Source organism: Dermacentor andersoni, chromosome 4, assembly GCF_023375885.2.
Source record: "Dermacentor andersoni chromosome 4, qqDerAnde1_hic_scaffold, whole genome shotgun sequence".
Classification (NCBI taxonomy): Eukaryota; Metazoa; Arthropoda; class Arachnida; order Ixodida; family Ixodidae; genus Dermacentor; species Dermacentor andersoni.
In genome coordinates, this window is record NC_092817.1 from 173,237,665 (window position 1) to 173,260,595 (window position 22,931).

General features: G+C 47.7%; 1 protein-coding gene across 2 annotated transcripts in view; it reads right to left on the bottom strand.

Annotated features, from left to right (window-relative positions):
* Nucleotides 1–22,931, bottom strand: part of LOC126530682 (arginine kinase) — an 87,204-nt gene that overhangs the window by 31,332 nt on the left and 32,941 nt on the right. For both annotated transcript variants that reach the window (XM_055070720.2, XM_055070719.2), the window contains exon 6: nt 2,878–3,089. In XM_055070720.2, coding sequence (XP_054926695.2) covers nt 2,878–3,089 — 212 coding nt within the window. The remainder of the gene's footprint in view (nt 1–2,877; nt 3,090–22,931) is intronic.

Consider the following 22,931-nt stretch of genomic DNA (forward strand, 5'->3'; position numbering starts at 1 on the left):
CTCTCTGTGGCGGAAGCCGTTTGCGAAGCTTGTTTGTGTGCGCGCGGCGCTTAATTTAGAGAGAGCGCCGCGAGCAGAGAGGCGGCTCGAGCCGAAAATAGGCGCGCTACCTGCTGCCACTGTGCGCCCGGGGTCCGCTCCGTCCGGACCCAGACACGCGGGCGGACCCTGCGCCGTGATATATAAAAGTGCCAGTCCGCTTTTGGAGCACGTCCGAACAACGAGGGTGGTGGGGTTCGGCGGGGCAACCGAATACCCCGCGAGTAGGTTTATGTATACTTGTCTTAGCCTCCGCGCAGCCGCCTTGGTAGCCGAGTGGTCAATGGCGTTCTGCCGATGAACAGAAGGTTGTCGGTTCGATACCGGGTCGCGAAGGACGCATTTGTAGGGGGAGGAAGTGCGAGAGCATTCGTATGCTTACATATATGCTCACTTAAAAAATAACAAAAAAAAAAGAAAAAGAAAACGAGGTGGTGTATTTATTCAGGAGCCCTCTACTACAGTGTCTCTGATAGCGTCATGTAGCTTTTAGGACGTTAAATATCATGATTGAATTAATTACTACTGTTCACCTGTTTTTTTTCGGCCTTACACGCGTGTTCCTAAAGTTTATGTGTAGGAGCGTTTCCTCATTGACTGGCGTTCTTGCGTTCACAACTATTAAAAGTGATCGGATTGATTGTGACGTCACAGTCACCGTTACGGTGGCCAATCACGGGCGGAACTTGCGTAAACGAATCGAGGGAGATACGAACATTCTTGATAGGAACTCCCTTGATACAAACATGTCTGAGGCACGAAGGACAGACGCGGTGATATACTTATAAGATAGGCGAATATTTGTTCTAAAGTTAACCTTCATTACGCACACATTCAATGCGCAACAAAGAAAGTTTAAAAAAAAAAAAGATGTTTGAATTTGGCGTAGGTTAGCCTTCGTTACAAACACACCAAGGCAAAGGTGAAGCAAGATTTACAGGGGAGAAAGTCACTCGTGTTTCATTGGTGGGTTTCGAGTCCGTACACGCGGGTTTTGTCAGGTCGGCCACTGAGGAAAAGGTTAAAAAGAACGCATGTGAGTGTGCCTGCCTAAGCCCATTGCATGCAAGAAGGAGTATATAAAAAATAGGTTTGTGCTGGGACTGTGTTATGTAATGCCGAAAGCCTTCGGTTGGCCTCGCTTAGCTGGCCCACTGAAACGAACGCGACTAAATGTAGTGAATAGACGCGGTCGCTCACAGAGTTATTTTTTCTGTCGAATCTTTGAGTGAACCCGTAAGACAATGAGCTGTAACTTTGTGACGTTACACAGTGCCATTTGTGATAGTGAGACTTTGCGCTGAGTATTCCAGCTCTCGAATACAGCTCGAAGTGATGCGTCCACTCTGGTAGTCGCCGTGGTGTTTATTCTTTCGCATCGTGTTTCTGTTATACAGAGAAGAGGATGGTTTTGTGCTTTTAATCTGCGCGGAGGCATCTGAAGTGAACCGACAATATGCCGCTAAGGGTCGCGAGTACTCGGAATGAAATGTAGACTTCCGAAATTTCCAATAAAACTGCAGTAATTTTCGTGCTGACCGGAGTTACCCGCTGATTACTGCAAGGGCTGTACTTGTGTTTTGCAACGGCGATAGATCACGATTTGTTCAGTGTGAATTTTACATACAACTTGTTGCACGTGAATTGAGGCATCGTTGCTTTGTTAACCCTGTCTATCCAAAGCATCGTGTGTTTAGAAATCTTCAGCTCAGAAATGGTGAATTGAAATAACGAAACGCGATATCATGAAATAATGAATTTAAATAATCAGTATGTCATGTAAAACGTAATGCCTCGAAAAAGTACATCGGTGTGGCACACTGAATATAGCAATGGCAGTTGCATCAAGTGCCACCACACGAGCAGACTTCCACGTAATTCTGAAGTCTCAAGCATGCGGCCAGCGGATCGTGTGCAGACCACGTGACTGCACTGTTAAGATCCTCGCTCAATATAATCTACTTTGCCCTCAAAAAGTTTTATTACTCTGCCGAAAATGTAACAGTGCCGTTGGCGGGAAGCGATGTGCGACACTGCGGCCCGATATCTGCGGCACTCTCCAGCGTTTGTTCATCAAGTGAATACATTAGCTGACAGCAATTGTGAGAATTGTGGGAAAAAATATACGTAACAGAAAGCTTGTTCATCAAGTGAATACATTATCTGACAGCAACTGTGGGAATTGTGGGGAAAAATATGCGTAAGAGCAGCTTGACTTGTACCACGTCCCCATAAACTATCAGCAGCAAGTGTATAAACATTAGGAGTACGGCAGTACCTATAACTACCACACGAGGTCTGTACTTGAAGGAGCTTAAAGCAAGCAAACAAAAATTTCCTAGGTAATTTTCGGTCTAGGAAGTCAAACATCCTAGAGAATTTTTAGATGCAAGGCGCAGAGTTACTAACTCGCCTGTTTGCATTCGCAGTTAATTTAGTAGGTAGGGTACAGGCGAATGCTTGGAAACACTAGATAGTTAATACGTTGACGAGGAATAAACCAGCGGCCTGTGCGATGGTTGAGACGTTAAGGGACACAACGACGCAAGCTATGAACGGTTCGCGTACGTGTATTATCGTTGATTAGTTGGCTTCTAAAGTAAGCAGTCCATAATCATATGAAGCTTCTACTGGTAAAGTCCTGAACTTAGTAGTCTGCTTGCGCATTCATAAAGAGGTCTGAGGTTGAACGTAGGGTGTTTCTTTGCAATACAAATTAGTTATCAAGTAGGCCGCTAGTTTGTGAACCCTTGTGCAACCTCTACGGTGGCCAAATGCGCCTATTGTATATTGCTTCGGTGGTCTGGTCAAACCGGAAGGGACGTGAAAAGAGCTTACCCGACTGGATGACGTCCAGCAGGGTGGCACCCATAGCGGTCTTGCGGTTCTTAAGCTTGTCGAAGACATCCTTGTTGAGGTACTTCTTAAGTAGCGACTTGCAGTCATTGGCAGCCTGCAGCTTCTTGAAGCCGGCCTCAAGCTTGTCGAGAGTTCCCTGGTCCACCATCTTGTCCTTGGAAGGTTTGTCTTCGCCCTTGTCCGAGTAGACCCTGCGTGAGACGGCGACACGGACGGGTTTATAACTGAGTGATAGACTAGCACAAGTATACTGGGCGCAGGGACATGGTCGGAACCATTACAGCGGTCTAGCGGACACAAGTGCACCCTATAATTCGACACCGCAAATCTCACTTGTTATTCTCTATCCTCTTATTTCAAAGTTTAATTCCCCGTCGGGACGTATGCGCCTTAATCCCTCCGTGCGTATGCTCCGTTCCCTGTAGTCCTGCTCCGATGGAGGAGGTTTATATGTGCTGAGGCGACCCATACCCATTTCGTTAGCTGGGCCTGGGATCCAACCCGTGAATACCCATTTTAGTTGTCCAAAGTATGGTGCTCCATCATCTACTGCGGAGATTCACAACTTGTCGTGGCTCTTCCCAAAATACGAGGTACAAGAGAAAGAATTTCACGATCTGCCTAGCTACGAAGGGATCAAGCAGGCAGTTATACCCGTTGACTCATGGACCATAAGTTTTCTAAGCTTATTGTGACATTTGTTTATGGGGAGGGTCACCCCAGTGTAATTTAACTGCATATACGTCGGAGGCCAAGCTGTCAGAAAAATAACATATGAGAACATCTCGGTCGGTACAACATGGCGATATAGCAGTCACCGCCATCACTTGTGGACAGCGAAAACGTGCCCGACCTAGCTAGATGCGTGACCAGCACTACGGGAAAAGTGAGTAAAATTCAGCTACGATAACTCGATGAGGTGCGTGAAGCTTTCGAGACACAGAGTTCTGAACACATTTTTAGGGTGGTATCGTCTTTGGTCAACGAATGGCGGCTACTGAATATTAGAAGGGTGGGTTACGAAATCTAAAAAAAAAAGAATACAAGAACTAAGCTAGCCGCGGAGTGACAATAGTTCAACGTACGTCTTTTATTAAACGGGCAAGTCACAGAGTTATTCTGTTCAGACTTATCGCTGCAGTTGATTAAGCAATATCTTGCATGCCGAGTCGCGATGACAGAATCACTGCTGCGAGTTAATAAAATTATATCTTCTGCACGTTCAAACGAAAAAGAAGGCACTGAAATTGCCATTTGCCTTTCTTACAGCTACTCAGAAGGAACAAGGACGAGTTGAGAGCTGCTCGTGCTTCGCGAGATTACTAAGCAAAAGAGGTGAGGTCGCGTTCTTGTGTGCCATGGACAGCAGCACGCAACTATTCTGACGCCTTTGTTTTCTGTACAGTGTACGAGAGCGCGTAATAGCAATAGCACTATGAATGGAAGAAATGCTTCAGTTCTGTTGAATTAAAATTAGACCACACACTGCAGAAGAAACTCTCTGGGGAGTAGTAGCATCGTCAATGGAGCGTCCTGTGCATTCATTTCGGCGCGATTGCAGTAGCTGCTGCAGTCCTCGGGTTTCATTAGGAAAGGAAGACTGTTGAAATCTGCGCTTTCTTTAACGGAGGCATTGTGTGCAGTGTCGCCTTTACATGCATTTGCCCTCTTCCGTATAGCGCTTGTCTTTCTTTTTGTTTCTCTCTCTATTCACGGCTCGCTTTATAGAACTTTTTTTTGCAGTTGCATTTCAGCTGATTGGTGCGTCAGCGTCTACAGCAGACGCGGTGAAAACCTTGAAAAGTAGCGGCGTGTTCCGCAGGAGCGTGGCTCATTGCGTCCAGCCTGAATCGCGCACTCGTCGGCAAATCTGGAAAGCTTCTGTTGACGCTCTCGTTTGCCTCGCGTCCTCCGATCGATTTGTTTGGCCAGGCTCGCCCTGGCAGCGACGGCGTTGTTGAGCGAAACGCGTCTTTCGTAGAGCTGCGATTTCCGTAGTGACGTTGGTGGCGCACCGCTGTGACGTTTGCCGTCGCGATAAACTCGCACACTTTACAACAAGCATGCTTGCTTTGTTCAAGGCAATTTTCAAATTGGCTTGGAGTCTGGTATTTACCCGACTCTACATTAAGCGACGGGCATGTCGAGCGCCAACTGGAGAGCTCAGTAAAGATTCGAAACTTGATGACACAAGCGAGGCCACAGTTTCGGATTGCGCCGTGTCAGCCGAGACGACCGTTCGGCTGTCAGTGTCATTACATTTACATAATCTCCGCAGCGAGGGCAAGCTCGACAACGCTGTTTGGTGGCGTATTGAATGGCCACTTAGGCTAGCGAGTCTGTGATTTGTAGCAGTACGATAAAGCAATGCAGCGATGAGCGCTCAACCATCATCATCATGGGCATCATCATCGTATGAAGGCCTCTCGCAGCGATCACTTAGGGCGCTCATGATGGTGCACGTCGGTTCAGCGAACACACATTGTTGCCCAATTTCGGTTAGACCGTAAGCAGTCTACCTTTAATTGTTATCATGGTTCTGGACGCGTGTATCGGACAGCTAATACAGTTGCAGTTAGGTATAGCAAAGCTTTGTAGCGGAACTAGAGGGAAATTCGATGTGTCAGCAATTAGCCCAAAAACAATAAAGCTAAGAGCAATACACAGAGAAGGCGCGTGCGAGTCACCAGAGAGACCGAAAAAGAAATTGTGCAGATCCAACGAACACATTTCCTTAATTCTACGGGAAGCGTGGCTTTCGTGAAACGGTTGGCGAAATGCCCTACCTTCGCCCATTTTCATTCCTGCGTTTTCGGCGTAAAGGAAAATGGCGCGCGCCCACGTTCTCTCGCGCAACCGGGCTATGAAATGTGGCAGCTCTTATATTGCCTAGCATTATTTCATTTCTTCTTACTTATCTTTAAATGTACTGCCCCTTTTTAGCCAATCCCCCCCCCCCCCTTTGGTGAGGTTATCTGCCATAGCACGTAAACCACCATCGTAATCGATACGCGGCGATGATCTGAAATAGCTAAATTGGCATTGGCACGACAGAAGTATTCATGTGATTGTGGCCCAATGGTTAGAGCATCGAGCCACTGTGCTGAATTGGGCGGCCGAGATCCGACCTTAGTGCTAGTTCTCCTCTTTCTTTTTTTAAAAAAAAGAACGGAGGCTATTCGGTAGGACAGCAGCAGCGCCCATCAAGCCAGCAGTCACAGTCGGGAAAGTCTGGGACGGTTTGTAAAGAATGTTTTGGTTCAAAACGACTTTCTACTGGCCGGCTTCTTCAGGAACCTGTGCCCGAAACAACACATAAATGAAAGCAGACTTCAATGATTCATGCGTGTCGGAATTCACTTACGGCGACATCATTTTCCTTATAGTGATGAGGACCGCCATTTCTTTTTTTGCGCTCACCCAATCCGCTAACTGGACTGGGAGCCAACGGTTATTGGATGGTTGTTTGGGAGGAGGGCGATCGTATAAAATGTAATGATTCAAAGTCAGAACTAAATGAAAGTGACATTTAATATTTTAATGATAGTTATATTGCATGATATTAGAGAAGGAAAAGTGTGGATTAGATAAATAAGATGTGACTTTGTCTTCTTTGCAATGTACGCTAGTTCATTTCTCAATTGCACTCGTGCTGAAAAGACCCCGTATTCCGCATACCTACTATAACCTATACCATCATATGACATATGAAAAAAACGGGCTTTTATATGGGATCCTACGTGTTTTCATTTGGATTACTGGATACGAGAGTTATGGGGCGTATGGATTTTTCAATAAGGATAGTAATGCATGTTGTGGAGTTTTAAATACGTGCATGCACATACTTTATCACTCAGACTTTCCAACTCTAAGTATGCTAAACTAACTTAGTTGAAATCTGAAGCTTTACGGAACCCTTTATTCGTAGCTGTTTGGCTAAGGGCTTAAGTTATTTGTTTTTGTTCAAAGCGGTTCAACATTTCACTGTTTGACTATATTTGATTCAGACGATCTTGCTGCCTGATGTTTATTTTCGTTTAGTTTGTGTGTTATAGTGAGGTTGCGCTGTTGTCAGTGTATTAGGGTGCGATAATTTGTGAACGCAGTAACGTCTGTTTTTATCGTTGGGTAGGACAACATCCAAGCACCTACCTACCTGACGTATCCGCAGTGCACCAGATGAAATAGCCTGTAGATATAATGTTGGCTCACAAGCTTTTAATAATTTGTGTTTGTGTATTAATGTTTTAGCCGGTGGGGATGAAGTTGCTGTGTTGAAGGCTTCTTGCCCTTCAGGCTTGAATAGTTTGTTTTTTTTGAAGGCCCTGCCTGGACACTAAGCAGCACTGAGGCCAAAACTTCTACTACAACTCATGTCACGAGCAAAATGACGCAGTGCCACTGACGAGATTTGAGTGAATTTTTTTTCGCTATACATTTGCAGTACTGCTTCATCGGGTACTTGGTGACTGTGAAACCTCTGAGCTACCGTGTAAATCATGTGGTGTGATCGCTGCGACGTCATTGTTTGCATTCACATCGTCCGTGCTTTCCGCGTTTTTCACTGCTGATCTCCACTACCCTTCAAGTAGAGATCAGTGTTTTGCAGCAACTGCCCGAATCACGGCATATCATCTGTTGTGGGTACGTGGCACGTTTGAAGATGACGATGATCAGCATTGTCAAGTACGCCTTTTTCGAGCCGCGTACGATGTTTTCGGGACCATTATAAGGAAGAATTCACCATCTTGTCAAAAAAATTTCTATGCGATGCTTGTAATGTCCATGCTCATCCAATACAGTTACTTTTCGTGACTTTCAAAAATACGTGTACAAGCTGCACCAGCCTCACAGTATGTGTGGAGCGCAAAACGTTGCGGTAATCTCCCAGCGCTGTTGTTGCTAGTCAGCGCACGCGACTTCGAAATTCACACTGCTCCGGCAACGTGGGTTCGAATCCCACTGGGGACGGTTGTGGATCGGGCCTCTATTTTTCCTCGCCCTGCGGCAATGGGGAAACTGTGGAGGACGGGGTGCCCTGTCGATCGACGAAAATCGTCGTTATCTGTCGATAACGGCGACGACGTTCGACTTCAGCGCTAACGGAATGAACGGACGGACAAGGCAGACCCAATTTCGGGCATTGAACTGCTGTCGCAGTGAATAAGAGGCCCTACTTGAATGACGTCCGCCTTTGTGTTTATGTTACTGGACCTGATGGCCATTAAGATATAAACCATCGATTTCTAACTTAACTACATTAAGTGTCTGAGATATAAATCCATGGCGTACTACATCTGCGCCAGAAGCAGCTCGGGCGAAATCCCAAATGAAGCACGTCGCACTCAAGTTCGCGACGCCGACGGGCAACGTTCGAGTGCGCAGCTTCGCAACTTCTTTTAAGGAAACGCCTTGACCAGATTGCATTACCATTCATTTAACCCTTCTGTCCCGTCAGTGACTAGACAAATGACGTTCATTTATGCATTCGCAGGTCTCTTTCGCAAAATGGGATTTCTGTTAAACGAACAACTGGTTCAGCAGAACTAATACGAGCTTCACTCGATCAAGCGGCCCCGCAAGCCAAACCAAATGGACAGAAAAGTCCGCCAGAATCCCCACGTCGGTGCCACTAATTGCGTTAGCTTCTTTCGCAAGGATAGCGACTCAGGACGGAAAGGGAGAAGGAAGCGCCGCTGGGCAGGAATCCCTTCCGCGATCGCTGCTTAATTCGAAGACCTAATCAAGGTCCTCCATAACCGCGGTAACCTTGTAAAGTGGTTCCAGCGGCACTGTAATGTGGTCAGCATGGCAAGAAAAATGAAGGCCGTTCAGGCGGCATGCGTTCATATGAATGACTAAATCCACTTTGATGAAAAGGCAGCTTAATGTATCTGGTTCTCCCTCTCGATAATGTTAAATACAGCAAAAGTAGGATCACTAGAATTCGGCATCTCACCGAGGTTGGCGTCGAAACCATATAACTGAAAAAAAAAAGAGAGGTTCAAGCTTAGAGAAAGAAAAAAAATATAAATTTGTTTCGCTGAATCTTTTCATTAAGTAGTGTTATGACTGAAAAAAAAAGGTTGCCAGTGTTGTAGAGACGAATAATCGATACCGGGTATAATCGTAATCTCCTACGAGTTTGAATCGACTGAACTGTGCTTTTTGTCAATTGGTCGAAGCGGCTATTTTACCTCCCTTTGTTTAGAACTGACGTTGAATAAATGATATGGGATATCTACGCCTGAAGTTTATACTTTGATGAATGATACGTGCCACGAAAAAATAAATTAGACATAAGGGAAACATGTATCTAAGTCTTTCCAAAATAAAGAAAATGTAAACAGGATATATTGTGGTGGTTATCACTGACAAGAAAGCTATTCCTGGAGCGTAATATGGACTAAGAAAATTGAAAAAAAGCGTTATCAATGTTTTAATATGACCTCTGCATAAAGAACATCTATTAAAAAAAAAAAAAGATGCAACCGCTGCCTCAATATCACAGGTCCTTGACTCCACGAACTGTGAACATTTTGGAGATAGAGAATTTATTTGAAAGAAGGCGGAAAACATTTTAGTAGCGCCTGGTAGATTACTACGGACGAGATCAAAAGGGAGTCTAGCTTTATATACGCAGAATATATTGAACACATTCTGTTGTTGGTGATATGTTGTATCCAGTAATATCCTTACAGTACATTTATTGTCATAAAAAATTAGACATTTTTCAAGGTTGAGGAAGGTGAAGTAACGGGTTACGTACGTCGCAACTAAGAAATGGTTGTTCAGGTGTGTTTGTCTGACGAGATTTTGGACGGTGGCTGAGAGAAATAAATCGACGAAAAAAAAAAGAAAAAGAAAACTGCGTATCCACTCTCGACACTCTAAACAGGAAGAGTCAGAAGTGCGGCAGTGATCGCGAAAGGCTCGGTGTTAGGATAGAAATAACGCGAATCATTTTGACGCGAACAGACATAATGACGTCAATCACCGGCAAAACAAACGTACGCCGAAACTTCGTGAGCGAACGCCGTACTCGTCACCTTATTTTTCATTACTTGAGCAATCACGAGCGCCTTCATCAACACGCATCAGCAAATATCGCTGGCACAAATTACTGACGCCTGCGAGAAATTAAAGTGTTCACAAGGGGAACAATTGTGGTTTGATTTCCGTTTTTATAAACTTTTCGAGAAACGAACGACTACTTCGTACTTTCCTTCCGAGTCCTATAGCTGACATTGGCGAAAGGTCGTGTCCCGTCCAGCAGCCCTCCCAGCGGTGCCCCGTGGTGCTCCGGGAGCGCAAGGTCACTCCGCATCCTCCTCACAAGGAAAGTCTCTGCACCTCGCCTTGACTGGGAGCATCATTCGATCGCGAATTTGAAATCGCTGCTCGCTTTCGCGATTTGAGCGCGCATTACAGGGTTGGTCCACGCGATCGCTCGAAGCGTCAACACCGAATTGCACTTCGCGCAAGCGAATGTAGGAGCTCAGCTTGTAGCTTCTTGAACTTGAGTGGTTCACGAAGTCTTTCCCAACCCGGTGGCAAGAAAATACATTCTTCGCGTCGCCCACTACGGGTGATCGATAATATTCCCGAGGCATCCGCCGTTTCTGCGGGCGAAGCGCAGGGACAGTAAAATGAAAGAGTTAAGGGTAGTGAGTGCGAGTTCATAGTGAGAAGTGCGAGCGACTGACCTCTGGTAGTAGAGCGATAGACACCGGCTCCTGCGTGAGAGTGTTCTTTGCTCGAGCGATGCGAACACAGTGACTGTGAAAGCCGCGGTATTGTCGCGGTCCTGGGGGAGAGGAGAGCGAAGGAGTCGTCCGAGGAGGAAGGTAAGCGCCTCGGAGGATCACGGGAAGGCACACGCTCTCGCTCTCGATCATCCCTTCGTGCTGCAATTCTTTCTCTCTCTCTCTCTCTCTCTCTCTCTCTCTCTCTCCAAGCCGACATCGGAGCTTGGACCCAGGGCGGCGCGGCTCGGGTTTAGCGCGCGGCAGAGAGAGGCACTTCGAGGAGGGGGAGGCGAAATAGGAGGAGGAGAGGCGCCGGAATGCGAGAAGCTCGAGTGGCGAGGGAAGGGCCGTGGGAGTTGCAAGACTGAGCGGACAGTGTAAGAGCGGTGAAGGGCAGGAGAAACTGCACTGCACTGTGGTGCACTGCAAAACAAAGACTTCACCTTGCTTGAGCGGACAGCCCCACAGAAAGTTGTGCAAGCGCCGCGAGGCCATTCTTTTTTTGTTCGTGCACTTCTAGCAACATTGTGGTTAGGGACATAAAAGATCAAAGCGCAAAAAAAATAAAAATGGCGGTGCTATATTTTTTGTTGTTAATAGCGCCGTTAATTTCAGAGGGCACTGTTCTGAAGGTTTAACAACAAAGCAGACATACTTTTAGTGAGCGGCGTTGAGCTCCGGGATAAGTTTTTTGGTGAGTTTTTCGCCTAAGACCCGTGAAGCGTTAGCAAAGTAGTGTACGTTGTGTGCGGGAGCGTACAAGGCAATTACCATGTTAAATTCAGAAAGCTCTTCGTCAGCAAGAACTGTTATTCATCGGTCAGTCGACATCGTTAAAGATATGCTTGCCATTACGATTGCCTGACGCCCGTAGTTAACAATCGCAATTGTGCATGAACAGCTTTGCGAATTCAGTCTATGAACGTTTAACGTCTGTTGGACGTTCCAGCGAAGCGTTGCATGTCATCTTAAAAAAAAATCGGACAAGGAGAACATGTTATTCTATCCTGCCGCTTCTATCACTTCCGACCTTTACTTTTCTTTTCGTGCCCCTCAGCTGAGCTAATAAGAGCGTTTGAGGTGGTATGAACCTGCATGGCTTTCCGGAAGCTCCCGTCCTGCCACTTTCCATCAACGCCTTGCGCAAACCGCCTCTGGCACAGAGCTAAAGACGAACTCAAAACAAACACGCCGGACAGGGTTAATGGTTCAAGAGCAACAACATACAAAAAAAAGAGAGAACAACACATCTATGGAGCGACGAGCGACGTTCCTTGTTTAAAACTAGTCGCCTACATGTGTACGCGAGCGGACGAGAGTGAACCGTTAAGCTATACTAGAGAAAACACGATCGCCTGCCAGCTTCGCCAGCCTGCGCGTCGTCTGCACTGGAGAAGTCTGTTCGGCCGCGCAGGTCGCGGTCGAAGAGCCCGCGCCAAGATGGCGGCGCGGATCGATTTCTCGCCCACTCTCGTGGCCTTGTAATGGCACGTCGGATTCGGAGGAGGCGCTCCCGTTGCCCGAAGAGAAGTGGTGCCGGGTAATACAAACACACCTCCCTGCAACCAACGCCCTCGTACGCCAGGCTTTTTGCCTTCTCGTTTACACGCGTCACGTGATGTGCAGTGACCGGCGAAGAGGGACACCGTGACTGCTACGTATCTGCTGCCTGTATCCAGGAGGGTATGGTATGTTTTGGCGTCACAACACCGACCGAAATTTTCTTAAATTACTGCGACAAGAACGAAGCTAAACATACAAGCGAGTAAGACGCCATCCCCCCTTTCCAGTGAAACTGTTCCTGTTGCGCCACTGCTCTGTGTTCTCGGAACAAATCTTCACTAAGTGGAGAATGACCTGCAGCAGTCTTGCAACTTGAGCAGGGCTGTCGAAGACCAAAATAAGCAACGGAAAAGGACGTCTGGGAACGACGCCGGCTTGTAAAACGCCCCCGAAAATCGATGCGCAAGCGCTATCGGGAAATAGGAGGTTGGAGGTTGGAGGTTGTGGGAAGGATTGTTTGACAACAAAGAAAGCGTCGACGGGTGTGTGAGTGTTTCGCGGGCAGAGGGGCATGTATCAGGAAGGCGCCCAGCCAACAGCTCTAATACCGAATAGCTATATGTTGTCTTTCTGAGTATTTCACGGTTGCCGAGGGTTAGCAGGGAGAGGACTAAGTGACCGACAAGTACGCACTTTTCTGAGATAGTTGCTGTTCAGCATTCACCCATGCTTTTGCTCTACATTCGTGAGCTCGGCGAGAAAATGATAGCATCTGAAAAAGCAAGTACCAGTACTTCCTTATAGGCCGAGTAACGCAAGATGAAGGCGCAGAAAGAGGGCCTTCGTGGAGGAGGAAGGTAGGCGGAGGCGCGCAGGGTTGACCTCCTCTGGTAGTTGCTACAGGTTTTGTTTGCGATACGGTCGTACCGGGTTCGTGTCTTGATGACATCGTCCTTGTACACCGTACGCTGTGTGTGCGAGCGAAAGCGCGCGACGGTGAGCCGACGATGATGGCCTAATTTCGCGTGCGCAAGGGAGGAAAGCGGGCAGGAAGCGTGCCGTCTTCCGTCGCGCGCACGGCACCGAGGGAGGGGAGGGAGGGGGGCGTTGTACCTCGGTCGCGCGCGGTCGCGCGGGCTTTATCTTGAAAGCGATCACATTTGCGGGCACAGTCTAGGTGTGCCGATGGTTCGTAGCGTTGCGTGCGCTGTGTTCTCGCCTTCCAGTTTGCGTTGAAGCGATAGACAGCACGAAGGTCACTTCACTCGCTGAAGTATACTATTGTCGCGATTCCTCACGCCAGCGTTTTGACAGCGAGCGGCCACGGTCATCGAGTGTGATGTGTTCATGGTTGCCTGTGCTCACCTACATTATGCTTGTTAAAATATTTAGTAAGCGAATGTCTACAAGGGGGTGTTGTACTCCGGTGGCTGCTGCGCATTGCGCGGCCGCGCGAGCCCTGCTTCGAATACGATCTGTGATGTGGACAGTGTAGGCATCAAGGCGCACCGAGGGCCGATAGCTTCTTGTGCGCTGCAGCACCCATACGCTTGCGCATCCCCCGCGCTCACGAAGTGAAACGTCACTGTAACTTTTTTCGACGTAAATCACTTGTTATGTATGCTGAAATTACTGTTCTCAGAGCTGATCGAGAGAAGCGCTTCCTGTTTAAGGGCCGTTTCAAAAAGTTGTCAGCGCGTAATTTTGCAGAACGCCCGCCCTCCCGTCAGTTGTGGTTTCTTTGTTAAAACGGTTTGACATAAGAAACGAAAACTCGTCCTACAATGCCAGCAAGGCTATTCGCATTAAGATCTGTGAAAGGTCGCAAGATGACGCGGAGTTTATAATCTTGCCTCATCTTGTGGCGTTCCACAGACATGCTAGTAGAACGCGCATTGATTCACGTAACAGAAAACAAAACGAAGATACGCACAGAGAGCGCTTTCTCGCTCTCTGTGTTCTTCTTCTGCATTACGTGATTCAATGCACTTTCCACTAGTGAGTATGCCATACCAACTCCCCCAAAGTTGAACTTTAGCAACTTTCAGCAGGACCTATTGACTCGCGTTAGAATTAGTGGCCTGCAGGAACACATAGCCTACCCTTGCAGTTTGCCCAGGCTCAAGCCATTCATTGTAAGGCGGGCTTGCTGTGCATACTCGTCACTTTTGCGAACCCCCGCCTAGATTGATGCGACACTCGTATGTCACAAATACGTTAACGTTGATGTTTACCTTCTTAGGTCCTAGAGGCTTAGCTTGCCATACCAAAAGATGGTTTCGTTGGGCGCGTAGAAAGTTCAGCCGAGCCAGACATTATTTTATCCACATAGTTCATGCAACAGACGCTTGCAAATGAGCAGTCATCTCGGGGACGTACGTCGATCCGAAATGTGCACGAGGACAACGAGCGATTCCCCGAAGGTCGAAATGGCTGGTCCCTGCGAGAGCGCGGCCTCTCCCGCTTCAGCACATGTTTCTATTTGCAACGACAATAAAGGAAACGGGAATGGATTCCGAAGGAGAAAGGCGGGAGCTCTTAGGCGTCGGGAGAGGAGGTGGAGAACGTGCTCACCGAACGAAGCGGCGACTCGAGGCGAGACAGCGCGGGCGGCCGGCCAACAGCCTAGCGCCGGGACGCAGAAGCGCCCGCCCCGACGCGGTCATGTTGGGCACGCGTGTTCGAGCGGCGTGCGTCGGGGGGGACTTCGACGCGGCGCGCGCGCCGGCGTTGGCGTCTCACTCGCGCTTCGAGGAGGAGGGGGAAACGGCGGCTCGCACGACGCGAAAGCGTTCGCTGGGACTCATTCATAATTGCGGCTGCCGCGGGCGGACGTAGTAAATGAACGGCAGTAAGCTCCACGAGGCGCCCCTCCGGTTTACTACCCTGAACTAGGGCAGAGAACTTGCACGACGTGTCATTGCAGCGAAACGTGTTATTGCAGGAAAGAGGGCAAGCGCTCAGTAAAACTTGTTTAATGGAAGCGTGGAATATATATGTATATATACACGTATGCAGGTGACAGGCGAAGCACATTCTTTGATAGCACTAGCTTCAGGACATGCTGTTGCGTGTTTTTCTTCGCTTTCTTTGACTTCTTTCTGCCTGGTTCGCCTGTCACCTGTAGATATATACCATGCTTTGCGTAAACAAGTTTTGGTAAGCGCCAGTGCCGCCTTCGTCAGTCTCTGTTCGACTAGATTTGAATGCGTTATCCTTGAACAAAACATATCTTACAAGGAAGGAAAAAATTAAATTATGGGGTTTTACGTGCTAAAACCACTTTCTGATTATGAGGCACGCCGTAGTGGAGTGCTCCGGAGATTTCGACCACCTGGGGTTCTTTGATGTGCACCTAAATCTAAGTACAGGGGTGTTTTCGCATTTCGCCCCCATCGAAATGCGGCCGCCGTGGCCGGGATTCGATCCCGCGACCTCGTGCTCAGCAGCCCAACACCATAGCAATTGAGCAACCACGGCGGGTCTTACAATGAAGGAGTAGCCAGAAAGGGCTACTCAGACCAGCGGCTTGACGGGTTGGCTGGCCCTTTACGCAAGATCAACAGTGTGCGAGCACTTTTTGCACATATAACTGTTTCACGTACTTTTAGAGAAAATGAATTGCACTAGGAACATAAGCATTTCATAATGTTCAGAGGATCACGGCTAAAATTGACGTAAACATAGAACGTTGCTCACACAAAAGTGACCTCTCAGTGCTTTTCTGGACTTTACAGAGAGGGGGGAGGCATGGTTAGTTTGTAAGTGTCCACCTATTGCGCACGTCAATTTTATCTGCTGCTGAAACGCTTATTGGCAGGGGGCGCGCGTCTCCTTCTCGCACGTGCCTCAGCCTAGCGAATTAGAACTTCAGAAGCAGACGAAATAGACATGTCTACTATAGAAAATATCTCCCCTGCTCCCCTAACCCTTGCCGGAGACGGGTTTCGCTTCAATACTATGGTTATGGATGGACTAGCCCAATCTGTCTGGAGGGCGTGAAATGGCAGAAAAAGAAAGAAAGAAAGAAAAGGAGACTAAGAGAACTACAGTTGGGTTCACACGTGAAGGCGCACACGAAGTTTGCAAACAGTCACAGTGAGCTGTCTACTTGAGTAAATGGCGGCAACGCTTGCGTTGCTTTCTGCGCAAGCGAGAAACCGGGCCACGATCCAAGGATCTTGGCCTGTGAAAATTATCTTGGGTCAAGTCCGTTTAATGACGTTCCAAGAGGGCAAGACACAGTCGCGCTGGAGTCAAACGATGCGTAACATTCGCCGGTTCAACTGCTCATATTCACTTTCTCGTTTAGCCTTCCTTTTTGTGTTTTCGGACACGCGAGTCAGTCGCGAGTCTTAGGCATTCCTCAAAGGCGCAATGACGCCCACTTCTCCCAATGGGTGTTCGCGACGCCCGCTGTGTCCCGCCTGTCAGCTCTCCTGAGAAACAGATGGTCAACTTGAGCAGCAAATGGCAGTCGAACCGCACGAGATAAGTGCGTGCGATGTGTACGCGGTAACCAGGCGAACATATCTGGAACTCACAACCATCTCCGCCTACGGAGACGAGGGATCTAGCCGAGCGAGAAAGCCGGGGGCGGCGGCTGTGCCGGCGCCATAGGGCCACGTCAGGGCTCCGACACAGGCTGTGTCGTTTCGTTGTTCTCGGGCTGACATTCAGTAGAGAGTTTTAGTTTATGGGACGCAAGGCGTTGGGGCCCCTAGCGCTTGGGTGCGTTTGTGTTTGGGTCCGCAAGCAGAAATACGTTATAAGTTAGCGGCCCCAAACGCAAGCCGCACTGAGGTTCGCAAGCGCTCGCAGCGCCATCAGCGTCTGATCGTTGCTGAGTTATCATTTTTAAAAATATGAAATCAAGCATATGAAGTAAAGTACATTAAACTACTTTTATTAAAAGCAGTTAATATATATTAAAACGATGTCTGCCGACAGTAGGCGAAATATTGATAAGATTATCTACGCGCGTACGTTACGACTGAGGCCGAGCCGAAGCAATCCAAACATACGTTTGGTAAACTGTAGTTAGGCGTATCGTGCAGCATAATTCGTTGTGCTCTGTGTTTTGTTTGTTTATTTAGAGTCTCCGGCAAATTTTCGCATGCCGCCGTTGCGGCGACGGCGTGCCGGTGTGCTGTGCGACCACCTTCTTTATCACGTGGGCCGTGAAATGCACACGTGCACACGTCCTCGCCGGCGCAGCCATGTTCTCCGTCTGTGTGGCGGAATGGGCGGCTTGTCTCGGCTGGTCTCGCTTCTCGTAAGTTCTCGAACGCCGCGAGAGTCACGTGGGTAACGTGACCGCTTAGGGGCAGCGATGTTTTCGGCCGCCCCAACAACCCAAGGACGCAAGTAGACGTAGCGGTCTGCGTATGCGCAGTACAGTCGTCCCAAGTTCTTGCGTACGCAAGTCGCTTGCGTCCCCTAAACTAGAACTCTCTAACATGCCCGATCACGCCGCAGCACAAAAACCGTTCTGAAACTCCCCTTAACAGCTTCGTTGTAAAAGAAGCACAAAGTTTTTTCACGAGCAACATTACCGCGAACGTCGTCTTGAAACAATTAAACGTAGCGGCTAAGTAAGGCGAACCTAAAAACGCGGAACTCTACAGAAATGGGATGTCTACAAAAATCAGCTAGCTTCAGGAATTCACGCCGAGTTATCTGTGTCTGCATTCACTAAAGTAAAACAGCTACGAGGAATCGGATTAACGTAAACCGGTGAATAACTCGTCCGAACTACTTTGCGTAGGAGCTTTAGTAGCTTTCGCTTCATAGCCAACAAAAGTGGTTGGCTAGCATGGAGGGGGGGGGGGGGGGGCTAGGAACTCTGCGCCCTTTTTCTACGCGCGTCATATCCTCCGTGATCTCCCGCTCCACCACCATACTTACTCCCCGAACCGCGCCAACACACTTGTCCGCACTGGTTTTGCCGCTCTTGGATAATGATCTCTTGTTGAAAGGCCTCGTCGTCCTTACGTAACTGGACTCCCCCAGACCGCTACCAGCACACTATTGCAAACTTGTGTCTATCGTCCACCTCGTGCCAGACGAAGACAGTTCTGCTGTTTTCAAACAGAGATGGCTTCCGGTTTTCCACAACGAGAAGTAGCGCTCAAAACGTACCCGACCAAGGCGACCAATACCGGCAATAGCGCGCGGTACAGAAGCCCACAGGCGTTCAACACGTTTTCTTTGCAGCTAAACACAATTTCGCAAATTAATTTTCTTGTAAGCTAATTACGCGCACATTTTACATAGTGCAGATTGAGCCATCATGTGCATGTCCTTTATTTGAGAATGTAAACAGAGACGTCGCGTAATATTACGCGACGTGTATATTATATATATATATAAGCCATCAGTGCAAGCTAATGTGCGCGGTGTCTTGTGGGAGCCGAAGCTAATTCGACGATTCGCTCGTATGCGGTCTTATAAAGCCACCGCGGCTGCTTTAGTAGTTATCCAGTCTCCGCTAGTTATTCCCAAGAGATTACAAAAACCTAAAAGCAAAAGCAGCTGTAATTGAAGAATTTCATTCGATGCACGTTCCTTTGAACTTATTATCACAAATGACAGGTATAAAAACGCAAGACGCCCCTTTGAGGTCAAAATTATCAGTAGAACCTACCGCCGCGATAACAAAGACGGCAGATACCTAAACCAAGTTGGATTACCACAGAAGTTACTGCCGCTGAGTGCTATAGGAGCAGTGAGAGTTGTCATAAGTAGGTAAGCGAGTACATAGCACTGAAGCGTGTACTATCAATGGGAGAAGAATATATTTCTAGACGATGACGTAAAGGTACTTAAAAGACGTAGACGATCGGGGAAGTATGGTGTACTGGAATGGGACAGTGTGTTGTCTGTGCTGCAAAACAACGGCAGAAATGGGGACGCTTCAGCGATGGCGCCACCAAACGGGCGCTGCGATTGACCGGCATGCCTAGCGCGCGAAATTTAAACATCTTGGGAAAACTTCCTGCATTTATAAACTAAAACTCTTTAAAAACGCAATTTAAAAAATTAAAATTCGCAAAAATTAAGTACTAGACACTGTTAAGATACGTCAATAGCGCCGTCTAAGCTTGCACGTTTCCAACCACAGATCATGGAGTGTTCCTGATAATGGAGTGTTCCGGTTCCGATCCGCCTGCTCGGCGTCTCGGTTGCAGAAGACAAAGAAACGCTCGTCTGCTCGTTCTGTTCAGTAAGCGCGCATATGTATTTAGTGTTTCGAAACACACGAGGATGAGAAGCCTGGTAGGAGCACTTGCACTGTGCCTAGTGGGTTGCACGGGATTCCTTTCATATTGCGTTAGCCTGAAAAGCGGTCGCCAGGTTTCACCGAGAAAAAAAAATACTGCTCTGCGAGAAAGATGGCCTCCATCGTTTGCATATTTCGCTCTGCAAAAGGACGCCGAAGGTCAAGAATACAGCCAACGTTCTCAGTGTGCCCGATCTGAAGCAACCTGGTGTTGTTCTGATCGTTACCTCAATGCACAGAAACACACAAAAAATACATTGACAAGCCCAGCGCTTCCCGTGCACACAAAGAATGCGCGAACGCGGCAGGAGAAACCACAGCAAGCAAGCTATCGACGAGTTCCGCATGTACATGCATGACCTCCGTGACAACCATAACTGCTGAGCCCGGAGGCCCTGTGTTGCACCATTTGTTTTTCTCTTGCCAGCAATTGCTCTAAGCTGCATCGACAGATGGCGCCGCAGTTGACCGGCGTGCTACAGCACCACCAGCCGTCATGGCAAAAAGAGGACACGTTTTCGCCGCCGAACGACACACTGCAGGTGAAGACGACACCGCAGGTGAAGACGAAAAATGCATAGCGCAACTTAAAACTTGTTTATTCAAAAATACGGTCGTCACTTATATAAGGTAACAATACGTTGATTTGGGCGAGTTGGTCTATCTTGACAGTTTTCATAAAAAACGCTAAAGACGAAGGAACACCTACGACAGGACTGGCGCCATTCCTGTCGTATGTGTTCCTTCGTCTTCGTCTTCAGTGGTTTTTTATGAAAACTGTTATATAGGGTGTCCCACGTAACTCAAGCGAAACTTTATAGAATATGCATATGCCACGTAGATGGACAGGACCAAGCTAATGCTGTTTTCCGTTTCTTGGAGATACTCAAATTACTAACGCGAAAGCACTATATGCCCCATTGCGCGAGAATCCATCGGCGGACCGAAAGATTGTACAAAAATGGCCGATGGCGAGAAGAGTAAAACCACATAATAAACGCTCGGACTGACACCAAATATATCTGCAGGATCCTGCAAATGAAGTAAACTAATAGGTTTGAACATTTTAGTGCAGGTGGGAATCGAACCCGGGCCTCTGGGGTGTGAGACGAGCACGCTTCCACCACGCCACGGCGGCACCACGGTTGTGGCTGACTAAATCTGTGGCCTAGCGCGTGCATTCATGAGCGCGTTCATGACGTTCCGAGGTCTACAAAACGGTATAACGCTTTCGCATTTCCACACGTAAGCCGTCCTAAGTGTCTCTGCCGGATTTTTCTTTTGCACTTCGCTAAATTACATAATTAGTCTGACTTAATTCACCAACTTCTCAAATATTATAATGACAAGAAAGGTGTCGATGAGAAAATTGTAGAGCAACATGAAAAAAAAGAACTTCCGGTACAGCTTTCTGCTGCTTAATACGTGCTACATAAAAGTTTTAGCAAGCATTAGAGAAGCCCGTGAATACACGGAAAATACCTCGAGCGGAGAGTCGCGCTGCAATTTTTCGTGTATTTGATCATATTTCGAGAGCTGAACCTGAATGCAAAAGAAAATATTTATTCAAACCGAAATCTGTGGTAATTAGTTTTTCATTAAACAAGGCCCAAGATCACAATGAACACACGAAGGTATCGAGATTGTATTGAGCATTGCTAAGTGTGCCCTGTGATAGCTGAAATCGTTTACACAGGTTTCACAAACCACGTCACTTGCGTTCCTGACGAACAGTGCGTGAATGGAAATGTTGTGCACAGCCGCTTATAAACAGCATCGCTTGCAAGGTTCAAGAGGGAGAAATTGTTCATGAACATTAGAAACCACTTATTATTTGTCTTTGAAGTACATTACCATTGAAGATCCCGGTGACTATCACCGGTGCATTGTAGAACCGTTATCTATGGCAGAATGGACGAGGAGTAATGCCGGAGCCTGTTCTCTAAAAAAAGTCTTTGCTTCGCACTCGATGAATATTTGGGAAAATGTACGCACAGAAGAGGACCATGTTATATGGCCCTTTTGATTGTCGTCAAAGAATTATTCTCTTCTACACAATCTGTGCTGAAGCCTGCTTCGTGCATTGAGATATTTTGTGTGTCATGTTGAGGCGTTTGTCGTCATTCTAGTAAATCGCAACGCCAGCCACCCTCAATGTGCGTCTGCTCTCGCGCGTTACACAGTTGTCACCAGCAACCACAGGCGGTGACAGCCACGCTTCAGACATTACTGGGTCAACCCGTCTGTACACGGGAATGGTGTCTATGTCTTGGCCGTGTTGGTCCAACTGAACGTTCAGGGTGAACAAATATATTCTTTATTCCCTACTGGGATACTTTCTATGGTTACCACACATAGGGTGCACACAGTGGTTCTCCGTGCAGTCGTTTCTATTATTCAGTGATTTATGTGTTGTCTCTGCCTTCGTTGCGATGCAATGTATTACAGTGGAATTTCCATGAACGTAAATCGCTTGAACAAAACTGACGCTTAAACGGAACATCATCCTCAGGGTTGGTTGGCTTTGTATATATGCAATGCTTAAAAACATTTCTTAAATGGTACCATCATTTTTGCGACCTCCGGATAAACAGAATTGCGAGCACCAAGATTAAAGGAAAGCGTCTGCGATAGACGAAGCAAACGAAGCTGCGGTTATTTTTCACAGCTCCAAATGCTGCCAGTGTGTGACTGGGAAACATTTTTTGTTTAGTTTTTTTAATGTTCATTGGTGCTTTTTGATCATCTTTGAGTGGTCAACGCGGCAGCACAAGAGGCACTATGCTGACGAACTCTTTCAGGTACTAACTGTCGTGCATGGTGTGGCGCCCGTGCTACAAGGTCCCGCATCGAATGCTCAATCTACTGTTCCGGTGCACTGCTGAAGCCCCGAAGTATCGGCGCGTCATCGCAGCTGTGTCACCGAGTGGCCCTTCGTGCCTGCAACCGTGGCGTAAGCGCTTGCGCCAACATCGGCGACGTCGACTGAAATGCGTATAAGAAGTTCCGTCCCACTTGTTTCGTCGAGGGGTCAACATGGCAGTGCAATATGCACTATGCTGACGAATTCTTTCATCTTCGCTTTGCAGGTTTGTGCTTACATACCGGCACCTTGCTATCGTAGGGATAATAGTTTTCTGTTGCTGCTGCCTTATCCACTTGATGCTGAAGATGTCTTTTTGTGAATTTGTTCCATTAAAGTCAGTTTTCTCGTACGTGGCGATATTGAATCGAACCCAGGCCCGACAGATCAAGAGCTCTTGCTCAGGGTGCTTACCGGGCAAAGTGAAATGACTGCCTCAATCAGTACGGTTATATCGCAGCATCGGAAAACTGGAAACGGACATGGCTTGTCTATCTGAGGGAACGTGTGGCGTAGAGGCCCAGACGACGCTTATGAATGAAAAGAAAGCTGAAGTTAATTAGCTAAGAGCAGCCGTAAGTGAAGTTCAAGAGGTACATGCGCTGCTAGTCAACAAAGTTAATGATCTCAAAGGGAT